General features: G+C 42.3%; 1 protein-coding gene across 1 annotated transcript in view; it reads right to left on the minus strand.

Moving 5' to 3' along the window:
• CUBN (cubilin) overlaps positions 1-15,644 on the minus strand; it is a 257,101-nt gene extending 241,457 nt beyond the window's left edge. Inside the window, exons 1-8 of the mRNA XM_065921175.1 lie at positions 15,393-15,644; positions 14,864-14,993; positions 13,838-13,933; positions 13,251-13,289; positions 10,252-10,353; positions 9,496-9,599; positions 1,786-1,912; positions 681-843 (exon numbers count right to left, since the gene is read on the minus strand). Of these exons, the coding sequence (XP_065777247.1) occupies positions 681-843; positions 1,786-1,912; positions 9,496-9,599; positions 10,252-10,353; positions 13,251-13,289; positions 13,838-13,933; positions 14,864-14,993; positions 15,393-15,505 (874 nt within the window). The 5' untranslated portion in view covers positions 15,506-15,644. The remainder of the gene's footprint in view (positions 1-680; positions 844-1,785; positions 1,913-9,495; positions 9,600-10,251; positions 10,354-13,250; positions 13,290-13,837; positions 13,934-14,863; positions 14,994-15,392) is intronic.
• Positions 15,645-15,929: the final 285 nt, after the last annotated feature.

The raw sequence follows: 15,929 nt of genomic DNA on the forward strand, positions 1-15,929 counted from the left end.
CTCAGCTCTCAACCCGTCCCAGCCTCTGGCTGAGCTCCAGAATTCCTTGCCCCAGCCATTTGAGAGAGAAATACTCTGAACAACCTTGGAGAAGAACAGGCCCCCTTTGACAGCAGATTTCCACATAGATGCCTAGATATACTTACTCTTTTCTTGGGTTAGTGCAGCAGCTCACTAATCTCACTGCTGCCCCTTCTCGCCTCATTAAAGGTGATCTGTTCCTGTAAAGTGCTGGTCTCGTTCTTTTTCCGAACCTCGCCTTCTCTAAGTCCCTTACCCTACACTAGTGAACACACTCAGAGATCAATTTGCCCAGGTTTACAAACAGCTGGCTTGTATGAAAGGTGGGACCAGAGCACGTGTCTTTTGATCTCAAGTCTAATCAAGGTCACAGCCACAGCAATAAAATGACTGACCTCCCAAACTCTACAGCTAATCCTGGCCCTGCCATTTAACTCTACCACTCTTTGGGACAAACCAACCATTTCTTTCATTAAACTGCTGCAGCAGTTAGATGCTCTGGAGTGGGATCTAGTGAAATGGGACATGAAACTGGATTGGAAGGCATCCTGAAAACAGCTTTCTTATCCCTCGGCAGTGAAAGGAAATTGGTCCTGCAATCTTGCTTGACTGGCACGGGAATCCTGGCACTTGAGCCCAGGAGGGACACACCCACGTACCTGTGGGGCAGGCCCCACAATAGAAGGAGCCCGGGGTGTTGAAACACTGCACACGTTCTGAGCAAGGTGCAGGCCAGAGTTCGCACTCATTTACGTCCAGCGTACAGGCCGCGCTGTTCGACGGGGCCTTCCACCCAGCATCACAGATGCAGCTGTACTCGGGCTGGAGGAGCAATGAAGATGTGAAAGCAGGCAACCAAGAGAATGACCAAGAACAGCCTTTGAAAAATCTCACGGAGCCCGTAACCAATTCCTCCTCTCACGTTCATTTCCATGAGACCAATCGAGTGGCTTCTCTTTTTCTTCCCACATGATTAAGCATTTAGACCAGACCATGCAAAAAGAGAAACAGCTTTATTTCAGAGTAAGGGAAACCTATAATTTGCCCCCAAATATGCCTGGGAAAAAGCAACAACAATCAAGAGCTGTAAGTCAATATAATTAAAGTCAATCAGCTCAGCCTGCTTTTAGAGGGAAAAACATCCATGTAGTCACAGACCTTGGAAAATCAATTCTGTTTGTTTCCTTTTTGAAGGTCACACACACACCACCCTCCCACCATGGCTGGAAGGGAACCTTTTTCCGTCATATGGGCAGGGAAAAACAACAACAACAACAACTAAAAATAAATACCTGAAGGTCTCAAGGAGGGCCAATTGGACCAGGGCTGGATGACCTTCTGGGCCAGGAATCAAGGTCAGCACAAGGGATACTTAGAGAAGTGGGCTCAAAGGGGCTCAGGAGCCAGGACAAATGCAGGCTCCTTAAAATGGAATGTCACAAACAAGGGCAGGACTTTTGTGTTTCCATATCCTGCATTGTTAAAACTCACAAGGCCAAGAGAAGATCATGTCTCACAGTGAGAGTTATGGGCAAATAATAAAAATATGAGTAATTTAATGAAATCAGCCTCTGAGTCCTGTTTTCTGCTTACTTATGGACAACCCTCATTACCTTCCTCATCTGAGCCCAGCTGAAGGGCAGGACATGACGCCCCTCTGCAGTCCCATAGGGTCCTGTGTGGACACACACAGCTACAGAAAATGAGGAACTAATAACCAGCCTCCCCCGCCATCCCCGAGGGGCCCACCCTGGAAGGACCCACCTCTCCAGCCTTCACTCGGACCAGATCCTCGCAGATGCCGTGGACGCAGCGCACCTTGGAACCCCCCTGACAGTCATCATATTTGGATGCACACTGGGGGCCGTGGGTCTCAGGTGAGCAGAGACAACTGTTGGTCACACAAAGCACAACTCAGGAGCTGTTTCTTAGCATAAGTTAAAAAAATCAATAATAATTCTGATTGCAGGTCAGTGATATGCACATAGAATCACAAACCAGAAAACCAGGTTTACTGGCTGGAGTCTTAGAAGAAAGTCACTCTGCTCCTCTTGAAGTGGCAGACTGAGTAAATGTGCTGTCATCTCAAATACGAGATTAGAGGGCACAACTATCTCTATAAATTCTTCTGCTATCAGGTCAAACAGCACTGTCAAAGGTCAGACAACTATGAACTAAGGGGGATAGAGTTCATTAAGGATGGTAGAGATCATTGCGTCCATTCATCAGCCACCCAGCTGGCTCCTCCAGTAAGCACAGGTGACCTTGACCGAATAGGTAAATTCTCAAATATACTCTAGGTTTGTATAACCCCATGGGCAGTGGTATATCCACATCTCAGAATCTTTGATGATTGTAATCACATTGCAAAGGCCACATTTCTTCTCTCCATAAGAGATAAGTTAACTTAGTAACAGTTCTTTCATAGCCACTCACAAGATGTATTTATTACATAACACTTAAGCTAGCCTGGCTGTTTTGTTCTAAGATTTCAATTCAGTAATAATAAAACAAGCAAGGCTTGCTCCTTGGAAGAAAAGCTATGACAAACCAACAGCATGTTAAAAAGCAGAGACATCACTTTGCCAACAAATGTCCACGTAGTCAAAGCTATGGTTTTTTCAGTAATCATGTACAGATATGAGAGTTGAACCAAAAAGAAAGCTGAGCACTGAAGAATCTATGCTTTTGAACTGTGGTGCTGAAGAAGACTCTTGAGAGTCCCTTGAACAGTAAGGGAATCAAACAAGTCAATCCTAAAGGAGATCAACCCTGAATATCCATTGGAAGGACTGATGGTGAAGATAAAGCTCCAATACTTTGACCACCTGATGCAAAGAGCTGACTCTTTTGCAAAATACCTTGATGCTAGGAAAGATTGATGGCAGGAGGAGAAGAGGGGTGACAGAGAATGAGATGGTTGGATGGCATCACTGACTCAATGGACTTGAGTTTGAGCAAACTCCAGGAGATAGTGAAGTACAGGGAACCCTGGCATACTGCAGTCCATGGGGTCACAAAGAGTCATACATGACTTAGTGACTGAACAAAAGTTGTCTTAAACCATCGCAATCTTACAGTTGCTAAGTTAGTTTTATATCTGCCCTGCAGTTTCAGAGGGAATATGGATGGTGTGAGACAGCAGCTGGGGAAAAGGGAAGAGGCAGAGGATTCACAGAGCTCATTTACACATGTCTGAGCACAGCTGATGGGGTGAAAGCCAGGTCTGGTTGGCACCGTTTACCTGACTTGAACTGCGTTGGCCACCGGGGCCAAGGGTCAGAGTCAAGGAACGAGGAACTGTGTGGCCATGGACCGTGAACCAGTTTCTGAGTGTTCTGGAAAAGGGGTCACTCTCCCAGGAAAAGAAGCTCTTTTAGTCATATGTGTTGAGGATTTCTCCCCAGTGGTTAAGAATCTGCCTGCCAATGCAGGGGACATGGGGTTGGAGCCTTGGTCTGGGAAGACCCCACATGGCTCAGAGCAACGAAGCCTGCGCCCCACAACTGCTTAAGCCCGAGTGCCTAGAGCCTGTGCTCTGCAACAACAGAAGCCACTGTAACGAGAAGACCTCGCACTGCAACTAGAGAGGAGTCCCCACTCATTGCAACTAGAGAAAGCAGAGCAATGAAGACCCAGCACAGCCATTAATTAATTAATTTTTTTAAAAATACACATTGGGGCACAAAAAGCTCAGCTGATGTCCTTTGGTAAAAACAAACATGTGACTGGCAGCAAGGGAAAGGAGAGTTTGGCTGTTGGAGAAGCAACAGGGGCCTCACTCTGGGCACAGAACTTGGTGTAGCCATGGAGGCCCCAGAAACAACTGCTCGGTGGCATCTTTGAGTAGGTTTAAGGAAGAAAGAGATCAATGAATGTGGCTGGAAATGGAGAGTAAGAGTGTGGTGAATACCATTCAGGCTAACCAAGTATGGTTGCCAGACCCAGCAAATAAAGATATAGGATGCCTAGTTTAAAATCTGGATTTCAGATAAATACTTTTTTGTTGTAAGTATATCCCATGCAATTCACAACATGTGTGCGTGCTAAGTTGCTTCAGTTATGTCCCACTCTTTGTGACCCTATGGACTATAGCCTGCCAAGGCTCCTCTATGCATGGGATTCTTGAGGAAAGAGTACTGGAGTTGGTTGCCATGCCCTCCTCCAGGAGATCTTCCCAACCCAGGGATCAAACTCATGTCTCTTATGTTTCCTGCATTGGCAGGCGGGTTCTTTATCAATAGCACCCCCTGGGAAGCCCTGCAACTCACAACATCAATATATAATTGAGTAAAAGCTGTTCCATTAATAAATTACGTTTCTGAACATTCCAAGGTTGCCTTTCCCATTAAGACAAGGTCAGAGATTAATAGCAATACATGATTAAACTTAAAAAGGAATTCAATTACTCATTCCTTATCCATAGCTATTTATCTTCTTCTCATTTTCCATACTTCCCCTCTCATATTCTCTTCCCTTTCCTCATTCACTCTCCTATCCTTATACAGAGCATTCTGAGAATTTAATTAGACTCTTGGAGGTGATAGGACTTAGACCATTTCTTCACATATGTGAGGATTTGATCCTGGTGGCTTCCTTGCTAAAAGTTTATTTTACCAGCATCTCCACTCACCAAAAAAAATTTTTTTAATCTTTAAACCAACTATTACTAGCTTTCTGAGTCTCTGATGCATGAGAAGTCTGGGTATTCAAGACCCCATGGGACAGGACTGCCTCAGTTTAAATCTTGATGCTACCTGTTAACTCTTCACCTTAGACAATGTAATAATAACTCCCTCTGCCTCAGTTTCTTGTAAATTAATAGTGTCAAGCTATGAGCACTATTTTCACCTTGGGGTCTAGAGGCATTTTCCTGCAGGAAGTGCTCAGGAAATTGTGTTTATCTTATCACTAAATGCTTTACTATTGGAAAAGGACTAGAGATTTGAGCAGAGATTTTGGTTCAAGGACCTGCAGTTAAATCCTCCCTCTTTATCTCTCTCTCTTCCTTCTCCCTTGCTATTGTCATTCAGAGAGGAGTAAACTTTAATCCTACAGGCTTCCCTAAACAGCTACAAATATATTTCTCTCATTTAAGTTTAGATAAGGTGAGAAGCTCCAATACTTTGGCCACCTGAAGTGAACAACTAGCTCATTGGAAAAGACCCTGATGCTAGGAAAGATTGAGGGCAAGAGGAGAAGGGGTGATGGAGCAACAGAAGGTGAGATAGTTAGATAGCATCCCCGATTCAATGGACACGAATCTGAGCAAACTTCAGGAGATAGTGAAGGACAGGAAAGCCTGGTGTGCTGTAGTCCATGGGGTTGCAAAGAGTCAGACACAGCTTATAGAGTCGGACATAATTTAGTGACTCAACAACAGCAAGGTGAGAAGTGGAAAGCTGAAAGGAAGAAGAAAGCCAGATACACTACCAATTTCCTCACTATGATATTTAAAGGCAAGCATTTTTAATCCCATTTTATTGGCAAGGTTCAAATTGCCCAAGGCCCGGGATTAGTCATTGGCAGAAGATAAATTTACACCTAAGTGAGTGTTACTCCTGTACTACTGTTTTTCCACATCACATTCCCACCTTCTGAAAGGGAGAGTTAGTTGAGTACTTTCCCTTTTTATATATCTTTTAACACAACAGTGTTTACATGAAAATGTATTAATAAATTCTCAAGGTGTCTAGATATACCCTTAAAGAAACAGGGTAGTGAATTTTATGCCCTCTTGAAGAAGTAACTTTTGTAATGACTTTCTATTGCTGATTTGATTCCAGTAGGAAAAAAAAGGTGGGGGGGCTTTTCTGTCTTGAAAAACACTGCAAGTACATTTGGCCATTGAGACGAGGTCACATATGCTTCCATGGTCATAGTTTAACTTGCATTAGAGTCCGTGGTTCAATATTAATATAACTGACTAACTAAAAGAGGTCATATGCTTAATACCTAACTCCATTCCATCTGAGCTAAAACCAGATGATTCTCATCATTTAAGCTCTGCCTATTTTAAAACCCACTAGTGATAAAAATGAAAATAAGTAAAATAAAATATGATAATCACCATTGTGTTCCTGGAGAAAAAGCAAACAACAAACTTAACTTCTTTTTTTCTATAAAGCCTTCTAGATCTGAGCTGGAAGTATATAACATGCACCATCCATGCAGGTAAATGTGGATTCCATGGGCTGTTTTAAACCCACAGTCAGCGGGAAACAATAAGAATCAATTCTTCAGAATAAAGAGGTAAAAACATACTGAACAGTGGCAAAATATTATCAGTTAGCTGCCTGAACACTTGGAAAAAGATTGGGAGCCCCAGGAATTGGAGGAAACAGACAGTGGTTGTCCTTGCTGTATTCTCATGACTCCAAAAATCAATTTTTAGTTTAGGGGAGAATGGATACATGTACATGGCTGAGTAAATGTAAATGTCTGAGTCCCTTTACTGTCCACCTGAAACTATCACAAAATTGTTAATTAGCTATACTCCAATATAAAATCAAAAGTTTAAAAAAATAAGAGAATTTTTATCAGAAATTTTTCTATGAAATGGGGCTTTCAGTGAACTAGTATTTGCACAGCGCTTTATCTTTCAAAGGTCATTACCAATAAAAGTTATTAATCCCTTTAAATAAAGACTCCTTTGTCTCCCACAAGTAATGGATTCCAAGAGTTAGAGGCTGAAGGAGGGTGCAAATCCAGAGCAAACTGCCCACTGCAGATTATTCAACAAGGGCTCAAGTCTGTCTTCAGCAACTGTTCACAGAAGTTTCCTGAAGGAGTTTCTAACCTCAAGGAAGCTGCTGATTAACAAGGACTTAACCTCCCATAATTAACAGAACTCGAGAAAGTATCGAAGGGCTCTGTTTCATTCCACATAGATTCCACAAAACAACCTTTTAATCTTATGCTCATATACACGTTTCTATTTTCTTTTATTCCTTCAAAAAGACTTCATCATGTGCCTGAATGAGAGTATTCAGGTCAGAGATAATCAACTGGAATTCCTGAGGCTTCACACACTATGCCCACAGCAAGAAGAAACCAGATTAAACGCTGTGCTCCCTAATGTCCTCCAGGGAACCTGTGACGGGCAGAAACTAGAAACCCAAATCATTTCCAGAGTCAGCACAATCAGTCCTTGGGTTTTCTCTGATAGGATGGTGTAAGAGAGAATAATTCAGTATTCCTCTATCAAGTTTAATCTGTCATTTAGGCAACTCTCAACAAGTAAAATTATTCTCTCTCTTGCTCACTCGCTTGCTCGTGTGCACTCTCTCTCTCTCTCCCCCCCTCCCTCCTTTCTTCTCATTTCTATCTGGAAAAATTAACCTCTGACATGCAGGAAATAACTGTGTTAAAAATTTTCTTTTCATGACTTCTCTGGCAATCCAGTGGTTAAGACTTCATGCTTCCACTGCAGGGAGGATGGGTTTGACCCCTGGTTGGGGTACGAAGATGCACATACCATGTCAAGAAAACAAACAACAAAAAAATTTTTTTTAAACCTTTCCTTTCATTGCCATTTTGCAGGGGTAAAAGGGCAAATTTGTCCTGGAAGGAAAAACAATTTTGTCTTGATCTATGGATCTTTCCTCCCTGCTGCACGTTTGTTATTTTGCTGGCTTGCAAGACTCCAGAAGACAGGGATGATAAAGGGAGAGAGAGTGAGAACTAATCTCCAGAACATTCCTTGATGTCAGGAACGTGGGAAGGATCCATACTAGGAGTCATTTGCCAGTGTTATCGCCAAGCAGCAGTTTTCATTGATAAATGCCCATAAATAGAAATCAGGAGATAATGCTTTCAAGGTACTGAAAGATTAGACTTGCATTCTGGATCCAAGCTTGAATATTTATCAAAACAGGATCAGAGGGTTTTTTTTAAAGGAGAAACAAAATTTGGAGAGCAAAAAGCTCTTTAATAATGCAATACTTCATTGACATCAGAGACGTACAATGTGCAGGATATTGAAACTGAAGGACGTATCCACCAAAAGCCAGAATGAGTTAAGTTTGTAACTTGCAATGAGGAAAAACTTTTAAGATCATATTAAGAGAATTAAAGGAACAACTGACAAAGAGAAAGGCTATGGTTGCTTTTTAAGAATATAGTGTGCTAATTAATGACAAAGTCAAAACCAAAATTCCTGCACTCTTTTTTGCTGGGAAGGACAGAATGTGTTGTTACAAGGGAACTGAAGAATAGGACAGCAGGGATCCTGGAAGAGAGTGAATAGCTGCTCTTGATTCCAGTGAGATAAAACACAGAGATTCTGTCACAACAGAACCCATTTCTTTCTCTCTTTATAATCACAGAATATAGGAGACCCACCAAAATATGGGTAAAGGCAATGCCTAGATTTTTTTTTTTTAAGTGATTTTAAGGAACTACAGAAACCGAAGTTTGTTATTGATCTGCCGTACGTTTTTGGACTTGATTACTTAACAAGATAGTACATCAGTCAGTGTCACCTTACGGTCCAATATTCCTAGAGTTTGATGGGAACATGGAGGCACTGTGATGCCCAAGTCAGCTTTGTAAGAGAAGGGAAGTTTTCCTGCTGAGGGCGATGCCCGATTTGAGCAGGAGAATGCTGCGGATGAGCCCGGTGACAGAGTCAACCAGAAGAAAAGATGGCGGACGGCAGCAGGGAGACGACTGTGGTGAGGGGCCTGATGACTAACTGAAGAAAGACAATGAGGAGTATCCAGGTGAGGAAAACCTGGGTTCACCCTGCTCTGGGTATGGTGGACACTGCACAGTGCCTGAATGGAGAAGTCCTGATTTTATCTATCAGCTCTCTCAGCTACTGAATGTAGGGGGTGGCGGGGGAGGGGAGAGGGGGGCAGGCCGTCCCTCTTCTACATAAGGCTCTCCCATGGCCGTCCCTTCGATGCTTTGACTCCTACTAACCCCCCTGCCTCATCTTGCCAGGGGCCATCCTCACTCTACACCAGCCATGGAGGCCTCCTTCCTGTTCCTCAGAGAACAGGTTTCTTCAGGGGTGAGAGTTGAGGTCACACAAGGTTTTCTCTACCTAAGGAAAGAGCTCTGTGTATGTTAGATAAGCACCACGTGACTTCCCTAGAGAACAGTTAGTTTTGCTGGTAATACAGGCACTTAACCTTGGATACTGTTAACCAGGGGATGTCTTAGTTCTTCAAAAACACACCCTAATTTAAACAACGACAAGCAGGCAAAAGTGACATCGAATTTGGAGCTATAGCTTTAGGAGATTTTATACATTTCTGTTCAACTCTCTGGGGGCTTTTGACCTTGGCCTTGAGAAGGACATTTCTCCAGTAGCTTGGGGCACCTCTAGCCCTGGTATAAGAAAGAGATCCACAGGCCAAACCAAACTGAAGTGGAGCCACCATGGCTTATATGCAGACCTGTGAGTATGAAAAATAAATGTTTATTGGTTTAAAAAAAAAAAAAAAAGAAAGGAAAGAAAAAAGTTACCTGTAACTCCCTGCTGTGTTTATACATGTGGCTCCATTCTGGCAGCCCAAGGGTGTCCCTGAGTAGATCTCACATTCATTAACATCAACAGAGCACAGAGGGCCCTGCGTTTAGATAAAGCACAAAGTCAGGTACTACAGGTTACAAAGGCATCTGGGTCAACAGTCCCCAAATATCCCAACAGCATATTCAAAGATTTACAAACAGACAGTAAAGAAGTCCTTGGTCAAGCTAAATATGATAAAATTAAAACTCATCTCCAGTCACCCTTCATCTACAACTCAGGTGTGGCCTAACAGAGCCAAAGAGCTCTTCATAGATCATATCAGTCACAGGAGAAGAATCCTTACGTGGACTACTCTTCATCTTACTGTGGAGCTCTGCCTAGGAATAGTCACTTAATTTCTTCTGGATGCACATGTCAGGAATGTTTTCATTATTAACAGAAAAGGGCAGGAAAATGCACAGGCTACATTAAGATTCATTTAGTTATGCTGAGCAATTTAAAGTCATGCTGGCCAGAACAGCACGTAGCATCTAGTCCAGCAAATCCCCACTTAAGATGGTTCAGGATTCAATGGTGACAGAATCATGCTGGCCGCAATTTGCATCTTGGCATACCTGGTGTCATTTATTCTGACTCAGGAGACCACAGAATCCTAGAAACTTTGGACAGAAAATTAAATAGGTCTGGAGAATTCCAAGGAAACCACTGATGTTGACTCATCATTTTTAACCAAAGACTAGGTGACTCACCTTCCACTGTGAGGGACACATACAAAAAAAGGAATCAGGGAGGCTGAGGCAGGTTCCGCCATGCTGGCAGGGATTGCTGCTGCAAACTTTCCTGTCCAGTGTCTGGAACAAAGACAGGATGGTCAGCAAGACAGTCATACTTTCCACATTTTAGAGCAGGTGTGTACACCAAACCACATTTTACTCCTGGTCAATTGGGCCTGGGGGGGGGGGGGGGCTGTCTTCCTCCAGACTTTAAATCCCTTATATAAATACTTTTTCCTATCAACTCTCTTGTGAGAAACCAAAAAGTGTTGACTATTATCAAGCCCTATCTATATTCCTTCTCTACTAACGTGCATTTAACCACGGATGGGTGAGGCAAAAGTGAGGGGCAAGAGTTCTCACTCTGTTCTCTGAGAAAACACTGTTCTCCCGACAAACATATGATGGTGACAAGAGTCAAGATGTGGGTGTGGGAATCGCATGGAAATTCCTATTGTACTAAGAAAATAAAACGGAAATTCTGGTTCTTTGGCTGTTGTTCTTCTCTTTGGTACCTCAAGATAAGCATTTGAAATATGATCATCTTTGCTGCCACACACTGCTCCCCTGGGTTAAGATGACTGAACTCTTTTCACTCCAAGACCCTTTGTGGGAAATGTGGCCTAAGGCTTAAATACACCCTCCAGCCTCATGCTCACATGACTGCTTTCAAACCAGAGTCATACACAGAGACCTGCCTTTGGCTATGGAACCTGGGGAATCCTACCCTAGGTCAGCTACTAGTTCCCACCTTGTAAGCTTTGAAATGCCTTTGGGGCAGAGAAAACGTCTTTAAGAGCACAAGTGATTATCCAAGGACAGCTGTCCCGTTAATTTCACCTAATGTTAGTCTAATTCTCAGTTTTAAAAATTAAAATGGGGCAAATTATTCTTTACATTTTTGAAAAATATTTGTTGAAATATTTGATTTTCTGAGAGAGAAAATTGAGTCTGTTCCCTCTGTTTGCAGATGAAACTGAGAGCAGAGAATGGCAAGCTGACTCAGCACCATGTGGAGCAAAGCCCATTCTCTCTCCACCTTTGTGATAAGTCAGGTGCCCATACATTTGGGGGTCTCCTTCTGGACTGTTTTCTTTCATTTTTCTGTCTATGTCTGTGCCAGTACCACAATTAGTCCTGTTCATCAAAGGACACTGTTAAGAAAATTAACCACAAACTCATTAGAGGTTTTTCTGGCATGTAAGACAACATTGTCTGGGGATTAAAAACTCAGAAGCCCATGGGGACCCAGCAGTAAATAGTCAGTGAGCAGTCAGGAGAAAGACAGTTGGAAACTATGGGACTTCAGGCATCCAAAGGCATGAAGGCGTTTCTACTCCAGAGTCTCTAAAAACTCTTCCTGGAGGGGATGGGCAGAGGGAGGTCAGTCCCAGTTAACTGGACTATGGCCTCCAGTTCTTGACCTTTGGCAGGGATAAACACTCCAGGAGACTGAGAACTAGTGTTTGTCTTGCTCATTTTCATTTATTCAACTACTCTCTAAAAAGACAAAGGCAGAAAGAGCAATTTCTCATCAAAGCCAGGAAAAGGAATATGTAAACTTGTCCACCAAAATTGAAACAACAGACTAGAGGACATTTGAAGAATAATCAAAAACAGATCAAGAATATGAGAGCAGGGACTCTGAACCTGGAATCCTCTTACTTTTATTCATTAAAATATGGGGACTTTCTATGCATTTCTCTGTGTGGAAGGTTATGGCTCCCTTGAAAGTCTTAAAAATATCAGCTCCCTACAAAAGGGATAAGAAGTCTAAAATTACAAGGACTAGTTTACAAGCATGCAGTAAAGTTATGGATGGTTTATTCTAAGAAATTGTTCAAATTTAATCACCAACAGATATACTTTTAAGAAGGTTTGGAATATTCTGAGATACAGTCTAGACTCTTAAGTTTAATGTTAGAGAAAATGTGAGCCTTTTGAAAACTGAGTCCTGGATGCCAGAATAAGCAAGTTGGGTGGTCACTAGCTGACCAGCTCCAGGACACTTAAGCCTGACATTACATGATTAAAAAAGTGATAGCCAAAGAGGAAGAGCACATGGACAGCTGAACTGAGAGCCAGAGGACTTCACATGCTCAGTGAGCTTCATCTCTCTGAGACTCACTTTCCTCATGTGTCCTGAGAAGCATGACGTGTGATGAGAATTAAATGAACTTACTTACAAATCAGAAATAAACTCACAGATGAAGAAAACAATCTCATGGTTACCAGGAGGGAAAGATGGGAAGGGATAATTGGGAGACTGGGATTGACATATACACACCGCTATTAATATATATAAAATAGATAGCTAATGAAGACCTACTGTACAGCACAGAGAACTCTACTCAATACTCTGCAATGGCCTAAATGGGAAAAGAATCTAAAAAAGAGTATATATATATACACACACACACACACACATACAACTGATTCACCTTGCTGTAGGGCAGGAACTAACAACACTGTAAATCAACTACATGCCAATAAGAAAACTGGTTTTGATTGTGAGAAGAATTAAATTACGGGAAGAGCAAAGCCCTTGATATTGATCATCCATCCACCTTAAGGATTCCAGCTCTATCTGGACTTCCCTGGTGGCTCAGTGGTAGAGGATCTGCCTGCCAATGCAGGACACACAGATTCGATCCCTGGTCTGGGAAGATTCCCACATGCCACACACCATGGTACATGGGCAGCTAAGCCCATGTGCCATGACTTCTGAAGCCCTCACACCCTAGAGCCCTACCTCTGCCACAAGAGAAGCCATCAAAGTGAGCAGTCTGCACACCACAACCAGAGAGTAGCCCCCAGCTCCCTGCAACTAGAGAAAAGCCCATGTAGCAACGAAGACCCAGCACAGCCAAAATAAATAAATAAATGAAATTTTAAAAAGAAGAATACCAGCTCCTTCAGTGATTCTAGTGTATTTCAGTGAAAGATGCTGGCTATCTAGTAGTTATAGGACTTACCTGCTGTAAGCTTTGGAATTTTCTCTCAAGATCCACAAGCTAGCAGTGGGGAAGAGAAAACATCCATTAGCTGGTTCAAAGGCACATCCTATGTCATGTTACTCTGTAACCTATTTTCCTAGTACCTTCCCTTTATCTGTTTGCTCCTTGTCTAACTGCCTTTCCCCTCCTCTTTTCTCTGCCCTCCAGGCTTCCCTTCCTTCCTTCTCTCTTCCATTGCATGGATTGTTTTTTTTAAAAAGAAGCATAACACAATGATAAGTTGATTCATTGACTGACTGTATATGGTGACTCTGGGAATTTTCCTGAGTGACGGTGACCCATCCACCTCATCAATAAGGAGGTGGCTATCAGAACGTGAGCAGAGCCAACTTATGCCACAAGCTCTTGTCACAGGATTTCCAACCTCTGTTCATCACACCTCTACCTCCTCCATTAGGGCTGGGTCATTTAACCAAAAAGTCCATAATTATAACACTACATTTTTAAGGAGGATACAAAATTGGTATATCTTCTGCAAAATGATTACTTACAAAGTTGTGTTAAGGAGAACCCATCTGTCCCAAGGATATGGATGTCAGACTTACCTTGGAATCAAGCTGATGGATTTGATTAGAAATATTTTGAGGCAGACCGACTATACTTCTTTTTAAGTTTGTAATATCATCTTTGTTTTTCTGGATCTGATTTTTTTTAAAAAGGAGAAGAAAACGAAGGGAGAAGAGAAGGAGGAAGAGAATGTTAGTGAAAAAATTACGTCTATAAGAATAAAATCTTTAAATTTGGGTAGTATTCTATTTCAAGCCCTAAGACCTTGTCATTATTATTAAAAAAAAAAAAAAACCAACACAGAACAATGCCATGTATAATAAACATCAGACTAAAATAGCCATGGCATAATTCCACTTACCCTTTCAGTAATAAGGTATCAAGGAATCTTCTGTTTGCATTTTTTTCCCATAATAATAGTTTAGAATGTTTTTTTAAGAGGCCTGGCTTGGAAGGAGACTGTTTGGGTTTTAAATCTTGGCTCAGCTATTTAATGTATGTCCTTGGATACATTGCTGAGATGCTGTAGGGAGAGTTCCTCTATCTGCCTTACAGATGGGGTAGCAATAAAGCCGACCTCATAGGCAGCCATGAGGGTTAGATGAGATAATACACATAAAGTGCTGAGCACAGCGCAGAGTCCATAATGAGCTCTAAATGCTAGCTCTTAACATGATGATCGATAGACCTGTGTGACGTAACAAACGATGAGCTCTGAAAACATTCAGTAAGGCAGGAGAGAGGATAACTGGCCAATTCTGTTCTGTGGCAAAAATAAACTGATCACATCTACACCTTTCTGTGGTCCCCCTCCATGCTTGGGCCCCTTGTGAAGAAGCCCCAGTATCACCCTCTGCACCTTCTCTGGGCTGGAGTACCTAAGTCCACACAGTGAGCCACTTCCTGCGAGTGCTACGTCCCGTACCCAACAGTAACCCTAGGGACTCCCTACAGAGTTGTTTTACCTCAATCATGTTCCCTGTGCTCAAGAAAGTACAGATTAACATAGGCCTTTTCAGTGTGAATAAACAGAAAACTACTTCAGTATGTTTCCAGTGTATTACCTGATGGAAACACTCGCCGACATCCTCATCATTTAATTTAATTCTCCCCAGGGATCCAGTTCTAAATTCAATGTTTTGAGCTGATCCAGTAAGAAATACCAAGTTTCCCCTCTCTGCAGTCATTCGAGGCCTACGTAATCCAAGCCAGAGAATGCATCAGTAATTATCACATGCAGTTTTTTAAGTCTAGAGAACAAAGTTTCCCACTCAATAGCTAGGGACTGCATACACCTTTGCTTTGTGGTCATCTCAGCTGAATTCTCCCTGCTCACTTGTCATTTCTTTCTTTGCAAATTTCCTGGACATGCCTCCTAGTAACTGCATACTTGCCTAATTTGCCAAGTGATAAATGAAGAATTTGTGTATAAAAAGGTACATCCATACATCAATCCAACTGTTTTTCCCTACTTGTTTTTAATATCACCTTTTTTCTTTATAAAAATTATACCTTCGTTTATCTTGTTATTTGTGAAAACTGATGAGGAACCACCCAAGTCCATCAGCAGAAATGATCCATGTGTGTACTTACTGTTGGAGGTCAATATTTCTTTTTTGTCTCTGCAGCGCAAGTCCTCCATCTTCACTGTATGATGCAGCAAACATCAATAAAATAACCAGACTCCCAAGAAAAAGTGAGGACATGTTCCTCACCAGCCTTCTGGGTCGTCAGGAAGGAGGGAGGCCGCTCTCCCAGCTGAGTGTGGGAGTCCAGAGAACCAAGCCTGGCCACTCTCCCAGCCGAGTGTGGGAGCCCAGAGAACCAAGTCTGGCAGGTATACTTTGACCTGTGGATTGTCCTACACTTCTCAGTCCTTTCTTCTTTTCCCTGGAAGCCTATGCTATTTTTTTCTTCCTGAGGGATGTAAATGATCTTAGATCTTCAATACACTTCAACTTGTGAGAGGTCAAAATCTACCTCTAAGTGATGCACAACTTAATCATTACCTATCTGACCTTTGAAACAGTAGCAAATTGCTTTGGAAACATCCACTAAAACACTCATTGCTTAAGAAGTAACTGACTTTCAACAAATGCTATTGAGAACTGTTGGATATCCACATGGAAA

This window comes from Muntiacus reevesi, chromosome 2 (genome assembly GCF_963930625.1).
Source record: "Muntiacus reevesi chromosome 2, mMunRee1.1, whole genome shotgun sequence".
In the NCBI taxonomy this organism is placed as follows: Eukaryota; Metazoa; Chordata; class Mammalia; order Artiodactyla; family Cervidae; genus Muntiacus; species Muntiacus reevesi.